This window comes from Alosa alosa, chromosome 8, assembly GCF_017589495.1.
Source record: "Alosa alosa isolate M-15738 ecotype Scorff River chromosome 8, AALO_Geno_1.1, whole genome shotgun sequence".
Classification (NCBI taxonomy): Eukaryota; Metazoa; Chordata; class Actinopteri; order Clupeiformes; family Clupeidae; genus Alosa; species Alosa alosa.
The window spans coordinates 22,161,338-22,178,278 of record NC_063196.1 but is presented as its reverse complement, the minus strand read 5'-3'; the positions used below and the strand labels follow the sequence as shown (position 1 = coordinate 22,178,278).

General features: G+C 41.1%; 1 protein-coding gene across 1 annotated transcript; it reads left to right on the top strand.

Annotated features, from left to right (window-relative positions):
* The first annotated feature begins 3,598 nt into the window (after window positions 1–3,598).
* Window positions 3,599–16,891, top strand: adgrf3b (adhesion G protein-coupled receptor F3b). Its single transcript, XM_048249671.1, has 12 exons — window positions 3,599–3,636; window positions 3,796–3,893; window positions 4,098–4,298; window positions 4,562–4,768; window positions 13,428–13,556; window positions 13,655–13,842; window positions 13,981–14,163; window positions 14,806–16,164; window positions 16,277–16,318; window positions 16,415–16,450; window positions 16,539–16,611; window positions 16,771–16,891. Exons 1-11 carry the CDS (start codon window positions 3,599–3,601, stop codon window positions 16,605–16,607), a joined length of 2,550 nt encoding a protein of 849 aa, XP_048105628.1. The 3' UTR covers window positions 16,608–16,611; window positions 16,771–16,891.
* The last annotated feature ends 50 nt before the right edge of the window (window positions 16,892–16,941 follow it).

Sequence of the window (16,941 nt, the reverse complement as noted above, 5' to 3'; positions counted from 1 at the left end):
AAGGTCTGTTTGGGTCATTACTGTAGGTCCCTAAGCTTGAATATGTTTTTTAAGTGATAGAAACCTGATTTAGTAACCGTTTTAATGTGACTGCTGAAGGAGAGATCGCTGTCGATTTGGACGCCTAGGTTTTTTACCGTTGTTTTTACTTGAAAACCTTTGGTGTTGAGAAGTGAGGAGATGTTATGCCTCATGTCTTTATTCCCAAAGACAATCACTTCAGTTTTGTCCTTATTCAGCTGGAGAAAATTCTGCATCCAGAACATCCAGTTGTTAAGATCAATAACACAGCTAAGCAATGTTTCAAGCGGGCTAATGCCTTGTAGGTGAGAGAGCAAGATAGAGCTGGGTGTCATCAGCGTAGCTATGGTATGAGATCTGATGTTTTTGTATGACCTTTCCAAGGGGGAGCATATGGAGGTTGAATATAGAGACAAAAGAATTTCTGTCTTTGAGGTAGGAGCTGAGCCAGCTAAGTACAGTGCCTGAGAACCCAACCCAGTGCTCTAATCTATATAAAAGTATGGTATGGTCTACCGTATCAAATGCAGCACTGAGGTCCAGAAGGACTAGGACTGATGCCTTGCCTGCATCCAGGTTGAGGCATATATCATTTAAAACTTGTTTCAGTGCCGTCTCAGTACTGTGATGAGCCCAGAAGCCTGACTGGAGACAGTGAAGACAATGATGGGATGTTAAGAAGTTAAGAAGCTGGGCGAAGACTATTTTCTCAATGATTTTGCCAGGAAAAGGCAGGTTTGAGATTGGCCTATAATTGTTATAAGCGGAGGAATCAAGGGTTCTCTTTTTTAATATGGGCTTTACTAGTGCGGTTTATAGGGACTAAGGGAATACTCCAGACTGCAAGGATGAATTTATAATTGTGAGCAGATCTGACGCAAGAGGGGAGGACAGATTTTTAAAAAATTTGGTGGGAAGAGTATCAGCAGGTGGCGGAGTTAAGTTTGTTTACGGTCTAGACAGCTGATGGGCTGATCGGCTACCACGCTGATTTCCCGACGGCTGATGTCCCTTCTCCTAGCCCGGAGAACTGGCACTATATATTTGCCTCTGAAATTCTCATTGGTGTGAGGGGGAAATCCGAACGTCTGGTTACATCATTGGAGCTTGCAGGGAACAGACATGTCATACGCAGCATCATTTCTGCCTGTTGAGCGCATTGCTGGGAGTTGTGTGGTTAACAGATCCACTGTGCATTTAAGCAAGACCAAAGAAAAGGTCACAGTCATACTTTTTATTAAATAAATCAATTCAAGCTAAAATGTAATGAGTCTATAATTAGGCTATACTGAGCCTGATCTATTTATACCAGAGTTTTTCTTAAAATGAAGTTAATACCTTTTAGAAAAATATCACCTGGGGTAAAGCTCCCCCTGCTACCCTGATTTGCATTTTTATAGCTCACAGCATTTTCATTTATATGTTAGCCTCCTCTAGAATTAGGAGGAGGATTATTTCTTAATAATCAGTGTAGTCAGATGGAAGTTTGTGTTTATGCCATTTTCTCTCTTTCTTTCTACAGTCCTGCTTAAGGACTTTAACAGAGGGGTTAAGTAGCCAGGGAGACCTGTTTTTGTTGGTGGGCGCCTTAGTCTTTAGGGGAGCAATGTCATCCATAATGCAGGCCACTTTAGCATTGAAATGGTCAAGTAGGTCATCTGCTGTACAGGATGACTTTGGTGGTGGGTGGGAGTAGTGCAGGGGAAGATATGAGGGCCTGCTCAAATTGGGTGATGGTACTGCCGTTAATCATGCGCCTCTTGGTCACCATGCGCCTATTTGGAGGGGTGGGAGGATAGAAACAGCCAACCTTGAACAATTGTTGAAACATTAAGACCTTTTGTTATTACTAGGTCAAGAGTATGGCCATGGGTATGTGTCGGCTGTGTAACATGCTGGGTTAGAGCAAAAGTGTCAAGTAAGGTAATGAAGTCTTTGGTGTAATTGTTTTTGCTCGGGAAGTCAAAGTGGAGATTAAAGTCACCAGTTATAATGATACAATCATATTCAGTGCAGATGACTGATAGGATATCACTGAGTTCATCCAAGAAGATGCGAATTGACTGCTTGGGGGTCTATAAATAGTCAGTAGTAGGATGTGAGGAGGGCCCCTTGATGACGATACCAAGATATTCGAAAGAGGAGAATCCATCGAAAGAAGATTGTTTACAATGGAAGGTGGATCTAAAAAGGGTGGCTAGTCCACCTCCTCTTCCACTAGGTCTAGATGCGTAAGTGAAAACAAAGTCACTCTCATTGGTTTAAAGGATGTTACACCCAAAACACACCCATGGCTGATTAAAAAACATAAGAACCGCCTTTTTGCGCCAGGCACCCGACATTTGATAACAAAACCACCCCCATTGTGGACTGGACAAACCCCTAAATTTAAGCTATTCGCCAGTGACTATGTGTTTTAGATTGCCAAGATGGGGCCAGTATGTTATAAATGTTTGATACCGGGACCAAATACCCAAACTTTATTTTATAATGCTGACCTCCACCCTATTCTATAGTTAAGGGAATCTTTCTTTATGGAACTCTTCTGGTAACCTGAAACCTAAAACTAATACATGTTTAGAAATTATGCTAGATATATAGTTTTGATGCGAAGTGATACTTATGTTGTATAGTTAAAACTAGGGTGAGCCCAATCATGATGTGAATTCAGAAGGTGACCTGTTGCAAATCCAAATCCATTTCAAAGTCACCTTGTCACCATGCAAAGGTATAGGTACATCTCAAAGAATTGGACTGTCGTGGAAAAGTACATTGCCCTGCCCAGACGGACAGATTAAAGGCTCAGGAAATCTTTGCCACTATTTTTACCTAATTAACGGATTAGAGCTCTTCTCAAGTCGACATTTCTATACTGGATTTTTGATTTCCACAATTACCTTGATTTGTAAACTGTAATAATAAAGATTAGAATAAATAAGATTAAAACAAAAAAATAAGGCTTGAAATATTTCACTTTGGGTGTAATGAATCTAGAGTATATGAAAGTTTCACTTTTTGAAACAAAAATAGGAAAAAAAATTACTTTTCCATGACACTCTAATTTTTTGATATGCACCTGTATGTCCATAGAATGCATGGGCAGCGGGAATGAAACCAAATGTGGGTGCAAGTCCGATCATATCTGGAATAGCACTGTGTGTGCAGACCACCCACAATGCTGTAACAATGCCGAGTGCCAGGCAGACGTCTCGAACTACACACCTTTGTGCCTCCCCAAAGTAAACGGTAAGCATCCTTGCTCCACTGACCCAGCCACAGACTGTTTCACCTTGAAAAAGCAAAAAAGTCAAACTGTGATTTTTACCATATTTTGTGACACAGTTGAACTGACAGGGGACATAAAATCCAAATCCAAATCCAAAAAGAGCGCAATTTGGGGATTAGACAGCAGCCTTGAAAACATGGTAAGCCCAAGTTCCTTCACCAAAATTCCAAGTACAACTTTGGTTCAAATGGTGTACAATTTTTTTTGTGCAATGCTTGTTAAGCTGATTAACTGTAGAGTGGTCTGCTCTATTTTATATTTTAATTTTAGCTAAATAGCACCTTTCAAAAAATGAGTGGATATGGTGGTGATGTGTCCGTAAATGTGAGGTAAGAGATAACCACTACCATGACATCCATCACTGTAACTAATTATTTGACTCAAATCTTCAAAGGTAATGGCCCGTAATGGAATTTCAATATTTTCTATTTTTTTTACATAAATATTCATGATGATGGAAGCTCTGACAGTCTGAGTGCTGTATTCAGTGTGACACTCAATGCAGTGTTTCAGACTGCTCAACTTCAAAAGCTGATCAATGACCTGCAGGTCAAATTGACTGCCGACATAACGGTTGAATCAGAAGGTGAGGCTCCAACTCAAAAGCATGGCACAGATCTTTTGAGATTTGTAGAGTGTTTAGGATAAGAACATTTTCCATATGCACTGTTACCAGTTGTAGACACATTTGAGAATGTCAGCATTATTTAATCTGTGATTATTGCTGTATTGCTAATTATTTATTATAAAATTATTTATAATAAAAAGGATTTTGAATATTATTGGACAGGAATTGTTGAAATAAAACTATCTGAGAAAGAACAATATGAATTGAGCTGTGATCTAGAGGACGAAATGAAAGTGTGCAGCTGGTCATTGAAGAATAAAGACAATAAGGAAATAGTTGTTGGGGAGGGAGCCGAAACCGAAATCAGATGTCCCTCTCCATGCTACAACACCATGCTGGTGCTGGAAAAAAATGCTAGGGCAGGTACGGTCACATTTCTGCCCAAAAAATTCAGACACAGAAATGACTGCATGGCATATCTGAATGGCTTACGATGAAGTACAAGAATCCTAAATTCCTTAAGTCAAATATTGTGGCCATTGGCTGAGAGTGTTGTTTTTTTTTTGTTTTCTTTTCTTTTTTTTTTTTTTGCTGCTGAAATGATTACAATAGCAAGACTTGACATGGTGTGATAGGATTTGAAATGTCTACTGTAACATGGAAGTAATGGCAGTCTTTTTCTGTAGGTTGGTACACTTGCCGTTTAACCAGTGACTCAATTTCACATAAGGCCTCTGTAAAATTGAACATACCAGAGCCCCCTGTTATCATCATGAAAAGTAAACCACAGACTGCAGACTGCACAGAAGGCCTAGAGAGCATCAATGTCAGTTGTAAAATGGCAAATGATTTCAACTTTACTTTATCCTGTCCTGATAATGATGTTAAAACGGGTAAGTAGATCTACATGCTGCTGCTAAATGTTTAATATACTGTAGGCTATTTAAAGAATTCCTTGTACAACCCCAAACCAGAAAAGGTTGTAATTTTAATGCTTCTTAACATGAAATTGTGAAGTATTTGGGGAGTTCATCATCTACAGGACATAATATTATGAAAACATTCAGGGAATCCATGCAAAATTAATTCTGCTCATATTTAAACAGTATTTCTCCATAGAGGAAAAGTCCAGGTGCTAAAGTGCTAAATGCATCATAGAATAAAAAACATGACTAAGAATACCCCATACTGTTGAGCAACTGAAATCCTATATCGGACAGTAATGGGGCAACATTTCATTCTCAAAACTCTAGCAACTGGTCGTGGTGTAACAACTTAACACCAGGCCCGGGTGCAACGTGTCAACAGGCCCTATACCCACGTCATTTCCATGACACTATTCCTAAACCTATTAGATTACTGTAAACATACACAACCACACAGTATTGTTTTTGTTACGATAATTGTCTCATGGTGCACATTCCTTACCATCATAAACAGCATGCAACCATTAAAGTGAACACTGAGTTATATAATTTCTTCATAAGCGCAGGAATACTGACTAATATATGTGCAACACATTGAGGTTTACAACATTCTTTAATAAGAAGATCAGTGCAGATTGTAGTTAACATTGACTAGACTATGACTAGGCCTAGCCTATAGCCTAAAATACATACTAAAAATCAGATACACATGGAAAATATAGCCGAATACAACTATAAGCTACCACAAGGCAATCTAACTCATGGGGTTAGCCTACCTTCAATTTTATGATTTTCACCATTAGAGAGGCATTCTACGAGCTTTACGTTAAGCAAAATCTTCTACAATATTTCTTCAATGTCCAAATCCCTGGCTCTGACATTTTCGATTGATAGAACAGCTAACCCACTCAGCCTACCCTGCCCTATGCTGCTCCTTAGGTAGGTCTTGATTAGTCCTTTAAAGCAAGACCTGAATGACAGGAGTTGTGCCGGAAATGTTGGTATGTTGGTGCAATGTCCCTGCTATACAGGTGATATTTTTGAGATATGTGCTTCCTAGAGGCATTTTTTAGTAAAAGTTGGGAACAGGACTTTTTAACATAATTAAGGCGTGCTGAATCCAACTAGCCCTGTTCCCAAGCTAAATTTTGAGTTTATGACCATCGAATTAGCATAAACAAAATGGTTGCCAAAATGGCGATTTTGGGCACTTTCATTGGGCGGATACCATGTAAATTAATTCATATTGTTCACAGAAATCTTCCTTGGCCAATAGATCAAGGATACAGGCTGTAAAAAAAAGAAAAAAATCTAGTATTATGCCCATGTTAATTACCTGAAAAAACCTTTGAAAAATGTAATTGTTAAAATGTTATAACTGAGCAGGCACGGTAAACAAACACGGTATTTGACGAATGAGACTTATGTTTTTTGAGGGTCAAGAAAGATGTGTAGTAATGAAATGTAAAGTTTAAAATTGTGGCCTACTGGTTAGGTCTTTGGGCTTGAAACCAAAGGGTTGCCGGTTCGATCCCCGACCAATAGGAAAAATGTGGGTGGTGGAAAGGTTGAGCACTAGTCTCCCATGCCCACATCCACGGCTAAAGTGCCCTTGAGCAAGGCACCTAACCCCTCACTGCTCCAGGTTAATGTGTGCTTCAATGTGTGACCTGTGTGTTCACTAATTCACGGATGGGATACATGCAGAGACCAAATTCCTTGTATACCCAAGTATACTTGGCCATAAAACCTGATTTACATTACATTTACATAATTGAAGCGAATTGGGTTGGTAATGTATGTAGTCTCGGAGTAAGTTACACAGGCCTTTACCCATTTCGGTAACACTTTACGGTAAGGGCACATTGATTTATGTATTCATTCATTAATATCTAATTAATCATCAGGAATTTACTGAGTTCATAGTTGTGACCTCATACATGAACACATTACTAAAGTATTAGGTACGGTGGGCACATCATTATGAATTATGATGTATTAACCATGATCATGACTTTATTTTTCTGCCAAATGTGGTCATCACTGCTCAAATTCTGATTTGAACATAACTTTGGAGTTCTCTAAACACATGTCATTATTCAGTACTTTATTTGAGGGGCCACAGACATGATAAATGCATGAGCAATTATCCTAAAATTCATGATGATCATGCTTAAGAAATCATAAATCATAATGATATACCCATCACACCTAATGCTTTAGTTGATGTGTTGTTCATATGTGAGGTCATCATGAATGAGAGTATATGAATTCATGTAAATTCCTGATGATTCATAGGATATAAAGGAATAAAGTAATGCATAAATCCTGAATTAATTAATGCATGAATTCATGATAATTCATGTACCTTTACCATAAAGTGTCACCCATATTTCTTCATAACATTTGTGTTAGTAAAATGATTGCATGTCCTGTGAATTAATAGCTAGATGAATAACTTTATAACTAGTGCAAGTTCAAGTTTAAGTTACTTTATTTGTACCCAGAGGTAGATTTTGTTTGCAGTAGAGTGCTTCAAGAGAATTTGCCAGAACAGGAGCACAGAGGATGCCATCTTTACGGAAATTCACTCCGCCCTGTCCCTCCTTGACAATAGCAACACCTATGTGAGAATGCTGTTCATTGACTTCAGTTCAGTATTCAACCCCATTATCCCCTCCAAACTGATCACCAAACTCAGTGAACTGGACATCAATACCTCCCTCTGAAACTAGATTCTGGACTTCCTAACCAACAGACCGCAGTCTGTTAGATTAGATAACCTCACCCACTCAACCCTCACCCTGAACACTGGTGTGTGCTGAGCCCTCCTTTACTCCCTCTTCACCTACAACTGCATACCTGTACATGGCTCTAACACCATTGTCAAGTTTGCAGACAACACTACAGTGATTGCTCTCATCAGCAACAATAATGAGACAGCCTGCAGGGAGGAGGTCCAGCACCTAACATCGCGGAGCACCGACAACAACCTGGCTCTCAACACCAAGAGGACCAAAGACCTCATTGTGGACTTCAGGAAGTCAAAAGCTAGCACACAAAGCCCCATCCTCATCAACAGGACTGAGGTGGAGTATGTCACCAGTTCATGTTTCTGGGTGTCCACATCTCTGTGGACCTGTCTTGGACCCTCAACACCTCTACCTTGATCAAGAAGGCTCACCAGCATCTCTTCTTCCTGAAGAGACTAAAGAACACAACCTCTCTCCTCAGATCCTGGTGAACTTCTAAACCTCTACCGCTGCACCATTGAGAGCACCCTCACCAACTGTGGCACATGGTGGCAACTGCTCTGCCTCCGACTGGAAAGCACGGCAGAGGATGGTGAAAACGGCTCAGCGCATCACTGGTTCCTCACACCCCTCCATCAATGCCCCCTCCCCCGGTGCCTCCTTGCCTGTGCCTGTTGAGGTGTCCATGTCGATGGCAAACTTCACAGGGACAACAAGGAGGCGAACATTTTGCCCCTATCCCATCCATAGTATTCTATTTATATTCATAAATGTACACACTTTATTATACTTAAACATAGCAATATTCTACTGATATTTCTACGGTTGTTCGTGATTAGTTCAAAGGAACGCCAATGATTTTAAACTCCAAACATGTGTCCACCCACCACGAAGAAGATGTTTACCAATGAAGTCAGGCCACACTCCTTGCCAAAGAGGACCGTAAACATAGTCAAGAGTATAATAAGGTGATAATAATGCAAATTAGCATAATAATATTTTTTTTTGCATTTTTATATTTTTCATAGCCTTTACTTTTTATTTATTGCCCACAGGATATTTCTGAGATGCACAGATGTGAACAATATTAATTTATTTACATGGTATAATGATGCCTGTCTGAAGAAAGTGCCCAAAATCGCCATTTTGGCAGCCATTTTGTTTATGCTAATTAGATGGTCAAAAACATAAAATTCTGCTTGGGAACAGGGCTAGTTGGATTCAGCACATGTTAATTGTGATAAAAAGTCTGCCTCTAGACCCATATACAAGGACTTTTTCTTGAAATAGCACTTGTCTAATAGTGGTCAGACAGACATTAAGCCTTTTCGAAGAGATCATCATCTGTGAGTTAAAGGGTCATGGGGTGTAAGGCCTCAAACAGATGAAAGGTTGCCCGCATACTTGCAAATCTTTGGGAGAGCTGGCCAATTATGACATCAATATTGGCATTGAAAATGTTCACTCTGAAATAATGTTTCTGCATTGGATAAACGGACATCTTCCGATAGCTCGTCAAAGTGACACTTCACCCTCCTTAACCTCACATTTTCAAAACTGGTTTGAGCCCCCCCATATGTTTGCGAGCATCTGATTCTGCGCTGCAAAAGCACCGCTGGTAGTCAGACAAGATCTGTATAGTGTTGTCCAGCAATGTGCTTCCTTGTGTAAATCTGTGTCTGTATTTTGGAGTATTTTAGACACTACATTCACATTCTCTAATACCTTAGTCTGGAGAACCACTAAGAATGAAATTAAATTTCTCAAATAATTGAGAATTAAATTTCCTCAACCCACCAGCTTCATCACACTCATCCTTTTTAGTCACTCATCAGCGTTTTTGTCGCTTTAGTCACTCATCAGCGTTTTTGTTTTTGTTTTTGTCAGTGCTTTCATTACATCCAGATACCTGTACCGTATGGCACTGACGGATTCATATCAGACCAGCGAGTAGGGCAGAATCACGCCTGGGTGAGCGGAGGGGTGTGTTCTCTGAATCATGTCAGTGAGCATGGCCCACCTTTTAATGCTGTGCCCAAAGAATGTGTAGATGTGCTCATCTCTGAAATGTTTTTTACAGCATTGTTTGGGACCAGGTTCAAGTTGTGCGCTGCACAGTAAACATGGGGCACAAGCGGCTCCTTCTCCCTAATCCTGGCCTGCATTCCCAAATAAATCCCACTCATGTTGGCTGCTCCGTCATAGCCCTGTCCACGACATTTCGACATCTCAAGGCAATTTCTGGTAATGCTGTCAAGAACTTTATTTACAAATTGCCAATCACACTTGGCCAGATCTTGTGTAGTGTCCATTATGACAGAAAAAAACGGCGCTTCATTTATATCAGCTGTGATGTCCTGTTGAACTTGCTGTGACAAAATGTAGATTAGCTCGTTCTGTATGGCGGGGATGATGTATTTAACAGAGCCCTGGGGCCGTTTAATCAAATCTTGCAGCACAGGATCACAGCGTGCCAGCAGCTCAATTACAGCAAGGGAATTTGCACTATTTGGCTGTCCCAATACTTCTCTATGCCCCCTGAAAGCAATGTTACAAGTCGCCAGAGTTAAAGTAACATTTACTATTCGCTCCAGCACTCTTCTCCAAAAGAGTGCTTCATTGCATAAATCCCTCTCCAACTGCGCATCGATGGTGCCATTGAGTGTCCATTGCTCAAACACAACACAGGCTCTGACATGTGCGTGAGAGGACTTGTGGCGTTCAGGTTTTTGGGATAAATGTCGCAATCCCTAATTCCATTCACCCAGGCATCATTATACTGGGGCGAACCACGGTCTCCAAATAGCCAGCATGGCTCACAGTACGCACAATCCAATTTTGGTGAGTAGCAAAGCTAGCTACGAGGCAATTTGATACCGGCCTTTGTGGTAATGTGATAAAAGGCTTCAGAGAAACAACGATTGTGCTGATTTTTAGGGAAATGATCTTTAGGTTTACAAGCGCCAGTGAGAATATATCTTTTACAGAAGCGTCCAAGACATTTCCATCAAAATTCTCCCTGTGTGTGGGGAACTGTCTTCCTGCTCCTGTCCTGTCTTGCTCCTGTTCTGTATCACTGACTGTCTCAGTCACTTCAATCTGGTCCTGACCACTGTCTTCTTCGGTCTGGCCACCTGGGACACTGACTTCATCTTCAAGATTTTTTGTAAAGTATTGTAAATAAATCTAGCCCATACCTGTCAACATTTAGCAGATTTTATTTTTCGGGGCAAATGAGTTGCCTATTGTATATCAACAACACTCAATAATAGTAAAAAATAATCAATTAAATTCCCAACAATTTGACAACAGCTAGTTATTGAGTATTCAACTAGCCCGCTTGCTTGCGAGACTGTGCAGTCGGCACCCACTTCCTTATTTGGGTTTTGGGTTGCCAGGTTTTAGCCTATGACAAAATGGTTGAAATTGAAAGTAAGTGATTGCGTATGTGTAGGGAGTATTTCATACACAATCTGGCAATCTGGGAGATGTCAGACTAACAGAAAAAATGAATGGATCAATGGTTTGAAGTTTGAAGATGTTTCATGGGCATGCAAATTACGGGAGTTTTCCGGGAGAAATAACAAAACGGGAGGGTGCCGGGAGATGACCTTGAAATAAGGGAGAAACTCGGGAAAAACGGGAGTGTCTAGCCCAGTTTTTTTCAACCTTTTTTGAGCCACAGTACATTTTTTACATTAAACAAATTCTGCGGCACACCACCGATAAAAAATGACACAATGTAGCCTAATACAGCAAGAATAATGACAATTTAGTCTCTCCATTTGTTTACAGTTCAGTTCAGAGTCTAAGGCCGGCTTTACACGACAACGCTCCCGGGTGAAACCGACAAAATATTTTATCAGATGTGCCTTTCGTTTAGACGGCGACAGCGTTTTTGGGGCTTAAAAACGCAACAAAATGAACCCACCCTCCAGAATGGAAATCTTAAAGACGCTCCACTGTCGCGTTCCCGTCTAAAGGGTTGAAAACGCAAAAGTGTGCTCTGAGCTGCTCACGCTGGCTATCCTCGCATACACGTTGACGTCATATCCATGTGCAGTACAGCCAAACAACAACAAACGTCGGATTATTTCCATCAGTCGGACATTCAAGTTGCCTTAGCTGCTTATGATATTAAGATAGCATTCAGGAGTCCTTTCAGTAGCATAATGAGGGTCTCTACATGTAAACTGAAGCATTGAGAACTTTGTAAGTTCATTAAAAAGAAACATTACCGTTCACGTCTGGTTCACATACAGGCAGGCGCCTTGGGAAAACAGAACTCTGAGATGTGAAGCACTACTACGGAGAGAAGTAGAAGGAAGTTTCAACGCATGCACGCGCTCTTGGTGTTGTTGTATGGCAGTGCTTCACAGTACCACCTAGCCACCTGGCATGCATACTATTTCACACACTTTTGCGTCACCGTGTGCATGCAGATTTCCACCCAAAGACGCTCGTCTAAATGCGAAATAAAAGTGGGGGACTTGGGACTACTCTCACCCTCAGGGATGAATTACTGCACGGGCCTACTGGGCCCAGGCCCAGGGTCCCAAGGGGTCAGGGGGCCCTGAAGCCCAAGCCTTTGCATGGAATCATTGCCTCAATATCAACATGTAGGATGTAGGCTATGAATCTGATTCAATTAAAGTATTGGCCATCCCTAAATGCAGCAGAATACAGGAAATCACATCAAACAAATTAAACATTTTCTGGGGGAGGACCCCCAAACCCCACATATGTGACAATTAGTGGGGGGCCCTTAATACATCCAGCTTGGGGCCCGAAAGTTCATAATCTATCCATGCTCACCTTGCAACTAATTTCCCCAATTTATTGTCAATTTGAAGGTCATGTTTGACATAGCCTTATAGCTTGCCGTTATTTCTAGTCCTGATTAGCCTACCTGTTGTCTGGTGGCTCACACTCATTGCTCCTGTTCGGAGTGTCATCCGTAACATTAGTCGCGTCTGCGCCCCTTACTATAAAGCCAAATGCCGCTAATTTCAGCAGCTCTGCCACCCTTTCCTCCTGCTCCCTGCGCTCTTGACGCCTTTTGCTGCCACTTTTATGTTGGTAAGGTGTTGTTCATTCAAATCGACATCGGCAGGCCATAAACCGCCCTTCGCACTCGCCAGATTTTCAGTCAGCCGTTGACAATCAACCTTTATACAGTCTATGGAACCAACACGCGCAACTAACATAAGTTATGGAATCAACAACAAACATATTACCCAGAAATCTTTGCTCCACCTCACTCGCAGTATGGCCAAAGAAAATAAGAAAATATTCATTTAATTTAGTGTTTATTTTCTATTTGAGAGCTAAATTATTTAATTCTTTAAGGCTATAGTTTTGTTGAAAGTCACTAATGGCTGATGATGAAAATCAGTATGTGAAACCATGACTGAGAAGTGTTCATTATATGTTGGAATACCGGAGAAACACGTTAAGAAGCATTGCGGTCAAAGACATATATTTTTAATATCTTTACGCAACATAGTTTCTTCGCGGTTTAAATCTGTATCATTTCGGGCTTGAGTATGATCGCACCCCCTGCATCTCCCACAGTTACGCCAGTGAGTCTCCTCAGTTCCTTAACATTTACAGAAATGTGTTAAAGGAAGAGGTGAAGCTGCACAGTCGTAAACATTCCCTGTCCCAACTTTTTTTGAAACACGAACATATTATTTTCTAAATAGTCCAACTTTTCAGTTTCAACATGTGATATGTTGTCTATGTCCTTTCTGTTGCTAAATATGGGTTTACTAGACTTGTATATTATCACATTCTGTTTTTATTCGCATTTTACAACAACTTTTTTTGATTTGTGGTTGTAAAATGTGGTATTCTGTTACTGAACCCCACAGGAAATGCAGAGGAATCCCTGATTGTGGACATCCCCTGTAAAGATAAACTTGATTCTCTTAAATGTACCTGTAATGTCACCCATTATGATGAAACATATTCTCAAAATCTAGAAGTCCCCGTCTTAAAATGTAAGTGACACTTCAGCAACCATTGTTTTTTTCATCCTCTCATCCTTGATTGAAGACCAACATTTTTTAATCAATAACAAAACCTTTCATGTATCAAGCTGGGGACAGTTTCTGTGTGAGTGAGAATGGATGGCCAAAAACAAAGGCAGGTTCGACAGCCACTCAAAGCTGTGGTCCAGAAAGAGTTGGGAATAAAAGCCGCACATGTGATGAAAATGAAGACTGGGGCAGCGTGTTCAACTACTGTGTTAGGAAGGATGTAGATAATCTGCTCAAATCAGCAATGGTACTGTATGTCTTTGATCACGTACTAAATCAAGAATATTCAATGAGTACAAAATCCTCATTATCCAGTGTGGTTATGTGCTGTGTTTGTGTGTGTGTGTGTGTGTGTGTGTGTGTGTGTGTGTGTGTGTTCACTCAGGACATTGCCAAGGGATATGGAAACACCCCTGAGGAAGTTGGCAACATTTTTTCTGTTATGACTAATGTCACCAATCTTGAATATGAAGCAACGCTGGCGGATGTGGAAGCCTTTATTAACACTCTGGGTGCATTGAACACTGCAACGTCCAACATTGAAGTAATAGGTGATTCAGTTATGACTGTAAGTATTTTCAGAAATCTGGTGCTGTATTATAGTCTCTCTTTGATCAGACAAAAAGCATTAGTTGGTTGTAGTAGCATGTACAAATGAAATAGATTAGTCTTAAAGGCACACTCTGTAACTCTTGTAATTTCTTTGCCAATTCCTCACTTTTGTTGTTGCATTTCTCTACTGAGCTCCCCTTGCAACTTTAGGGTGCATATTTCACAACCATCTGGTCTTTTCGCTGGCTCTGCCATGATAAAAATCTAAAAAATGAAGCCATCGCTGCTTGTTCTTATAGCTAGCCGGCATGGCTAACTGGTGCTTGAGGGGGTGTGTGTGTATGTCCAGAGAATTTTAAGCATTTTGTGTTTCTCGCTCTTTCTCACTTCCCACAAGAATTCTCTGCAGAGCAGGGAAAGCCGCCATTTTTGCCTCAACAGGTCATTTAACCATCACAATGATTTCCAAACTGTTTTATTAAATTGAAAATGTTGCATAGGGGGCCTTTAATGAAAGAAAAGAAAAAGGGGGGTGCTATGGCACAACTGGTGCTTGCTTCCTGTCACTCTCTTAACTGTCCTTTCAAAATAAAGGCATAAAAGGCCAAAACATTTTTTTTTAAAGAAAACAAAATTAATTCACTGCAATCTCTTTCAGGATTTTATAGAGTCAGCAACCAATGTTTTGTCTATGGATTGGAGTGATGGCAATAAAACATACAAAGAGAATCTGTCTGCAAACTACCTGCAATCTGTTGAGGGACTGCTGCAAAACATCCAAGTGAACCAGAGCTCAGGATACAGCACCACACTCATGCAATTCCAAGTTCGACAAAAAGACATCAAGTACCCTAGAACCATCTTTGATATCAGTCTGCGGCTGTCCACTTCAGCAAGCCAGGCCAAAATTTTGGCAATTAAGAACCTAAGTGAACTGCTACCCAATCGTTTTCTGGACACCGAGAGCAGTAGTATAGTGGTGGCCGTTGCTCTACAAAGCAACAAGAGCGAACCCTCAGGCATCAACCTGGAGTTTCCTCTGAAGAAGAAAAAGCCACGAAACCATGAGATAATCTGCGTGCGGTGGCAGAACAGCATGTGGGACAAAGAAGGCTGTGAGTGGAAGCCACGGAATAACTCTCATGCAACGTGTGACTGCTACCTCAAGGGAGGGGAGACCATGACTGGGAAGAACTCCAGGGTGAGAATGTCCCTTTCGACGCTCATGTCCAAGTCCCCCATTGAGCTGCCCGGCCTTGAAGAGATCACCTTAGCTGGGCTCGGTGCCTCAATCTGTTCTCTAGTCATCTTCGTATTTGTGGAGTGTCTCGTATGGAAGGCTGTCACCAAGACAGACATTGCATTTTTCCGTCACACGGCGCTGGTCAACATAGCCACGTTCCTTCTCCTGGCCAACGTCAGCTTCCTTGTGACCTCCTTGATACAGGATCTCACTCAGCAGCACCCAACCATGTGCCTTGTCTTGGCGTTGGCCAAGCATTTATTCTACCTGGTCATGTTCTTCTGGATGTTTTCCCTGAGCATGATACTTCTCCATCAGCTGATGTTCGTATTCTCTCCTGTGATGAGAAAGACATTCTTCTTCGTGTCCATCTTCACTGGCTACATCTGCCCCATGGTGACTGTGTCAGTCACATACATGTATTACCATCTGACCCATGATGGCTCCTACTATGACCCACACACATGCTGGCTGAAGTACGACGCGGTGCTTCAAGGCTCGATCCACGCGTTTCTGTTACCGGTGGGAGTCATCGTTCTGATAAACCTGTTCACCATGGTGAAGGTGATTGTGACACACCTGAGGCCCCAGGTTTCGGCAGGCACAGTGGATGAGAGGGAGATAGCGAAAAGCATCCTCAAGGTGATTGCAATTCTGACCCCTGTCTTTGGCGTGTCTTGGGCCCTGGGATTTTTAGTGTTCGTGTTGGATGTCACTGATGGAATTTTACCAAAGATGGTGTCCTATGCGTTCACCATCACAACCTCACTGCAGGTGAGAACATTTTCTGCTATGTGTTCTATGGTCATTTAAATACTGATTGCATGTCACAATACAGTAGCATACTCATTGGTCATTTTGTGTGTTTATGTGCATGTTTTGACAGGGGCTCTTCATTTTGCTGACTGGAATACTAGGGGAGATAAAGGTCATTTTGTTTTACCTAAGAATTCCAGTTTTGTCATGTAGCTTTTTGTCCTAGATCAATCCCTCAGTAACATTTCCTACTTATTTCATTCCTCAGGTTCAAAATGAAGTTTCGAAATGTGTCAGTTGTGTGGTGAGTTCTTCCCATTATCAGTATTCAAATCTCTCCTGTACCCAATATGTACTTGCTTCACTGTTGTAATATTACTTATTTTCTTTAGAAACCAGAGAGAAGTGAGAGCACAAGGAATTGTACACCATCCATCAAGAAGAATTCATCCCTGTTCTGACCAGGTGTTATGATTTTCTCTTAATTCAGTTATATCAAATGCTGCTCTATTAGGGACAACGATATTTACCATAGCTCCTTTCCTCTTTCCTGTTCTTTCTATCCTCTCATCCTCCTCTTCCTCTGTCCTGCCCATGACGTCCCTCTCTCTCTCTCGACTCAAGGTTCGGAGGCGTTCCACAGTTGCAATACAGCAAAGCAGGAGCTGAGTCAGCTTAATTAGCAAGTTCAGCAGACACACTTTTCAAGTTAAAGAAATAATTTCTTTTTAAACTTAAATTTAATCATTTAATCATTTACTCACAATGTAGTTATTGTACTGTAGCTTGATGTGT

Coding starts and splice junctions, on each gene's coding strand:
- adgrf3b (XM_048249671.1), top strand. CDS start 3,599: ATGAGTGGATATGGTGGTGATGTGTCCGTAAATGTGAG. Junction 14,164..14,805: donor TAGGTGATTCAGTTATGACT/GTAAGTATTTTC, acceptor AATCTCTTTCAG/GATTTTATAGAGTCAGCAAC. Junction 16,319..16,414: donor GAATACTAGGGGAGATAAAG/GTCATTTTGTTT, acceptor TTCATTCCTCAG/GTTCAAAATGAAGTTTCGAA.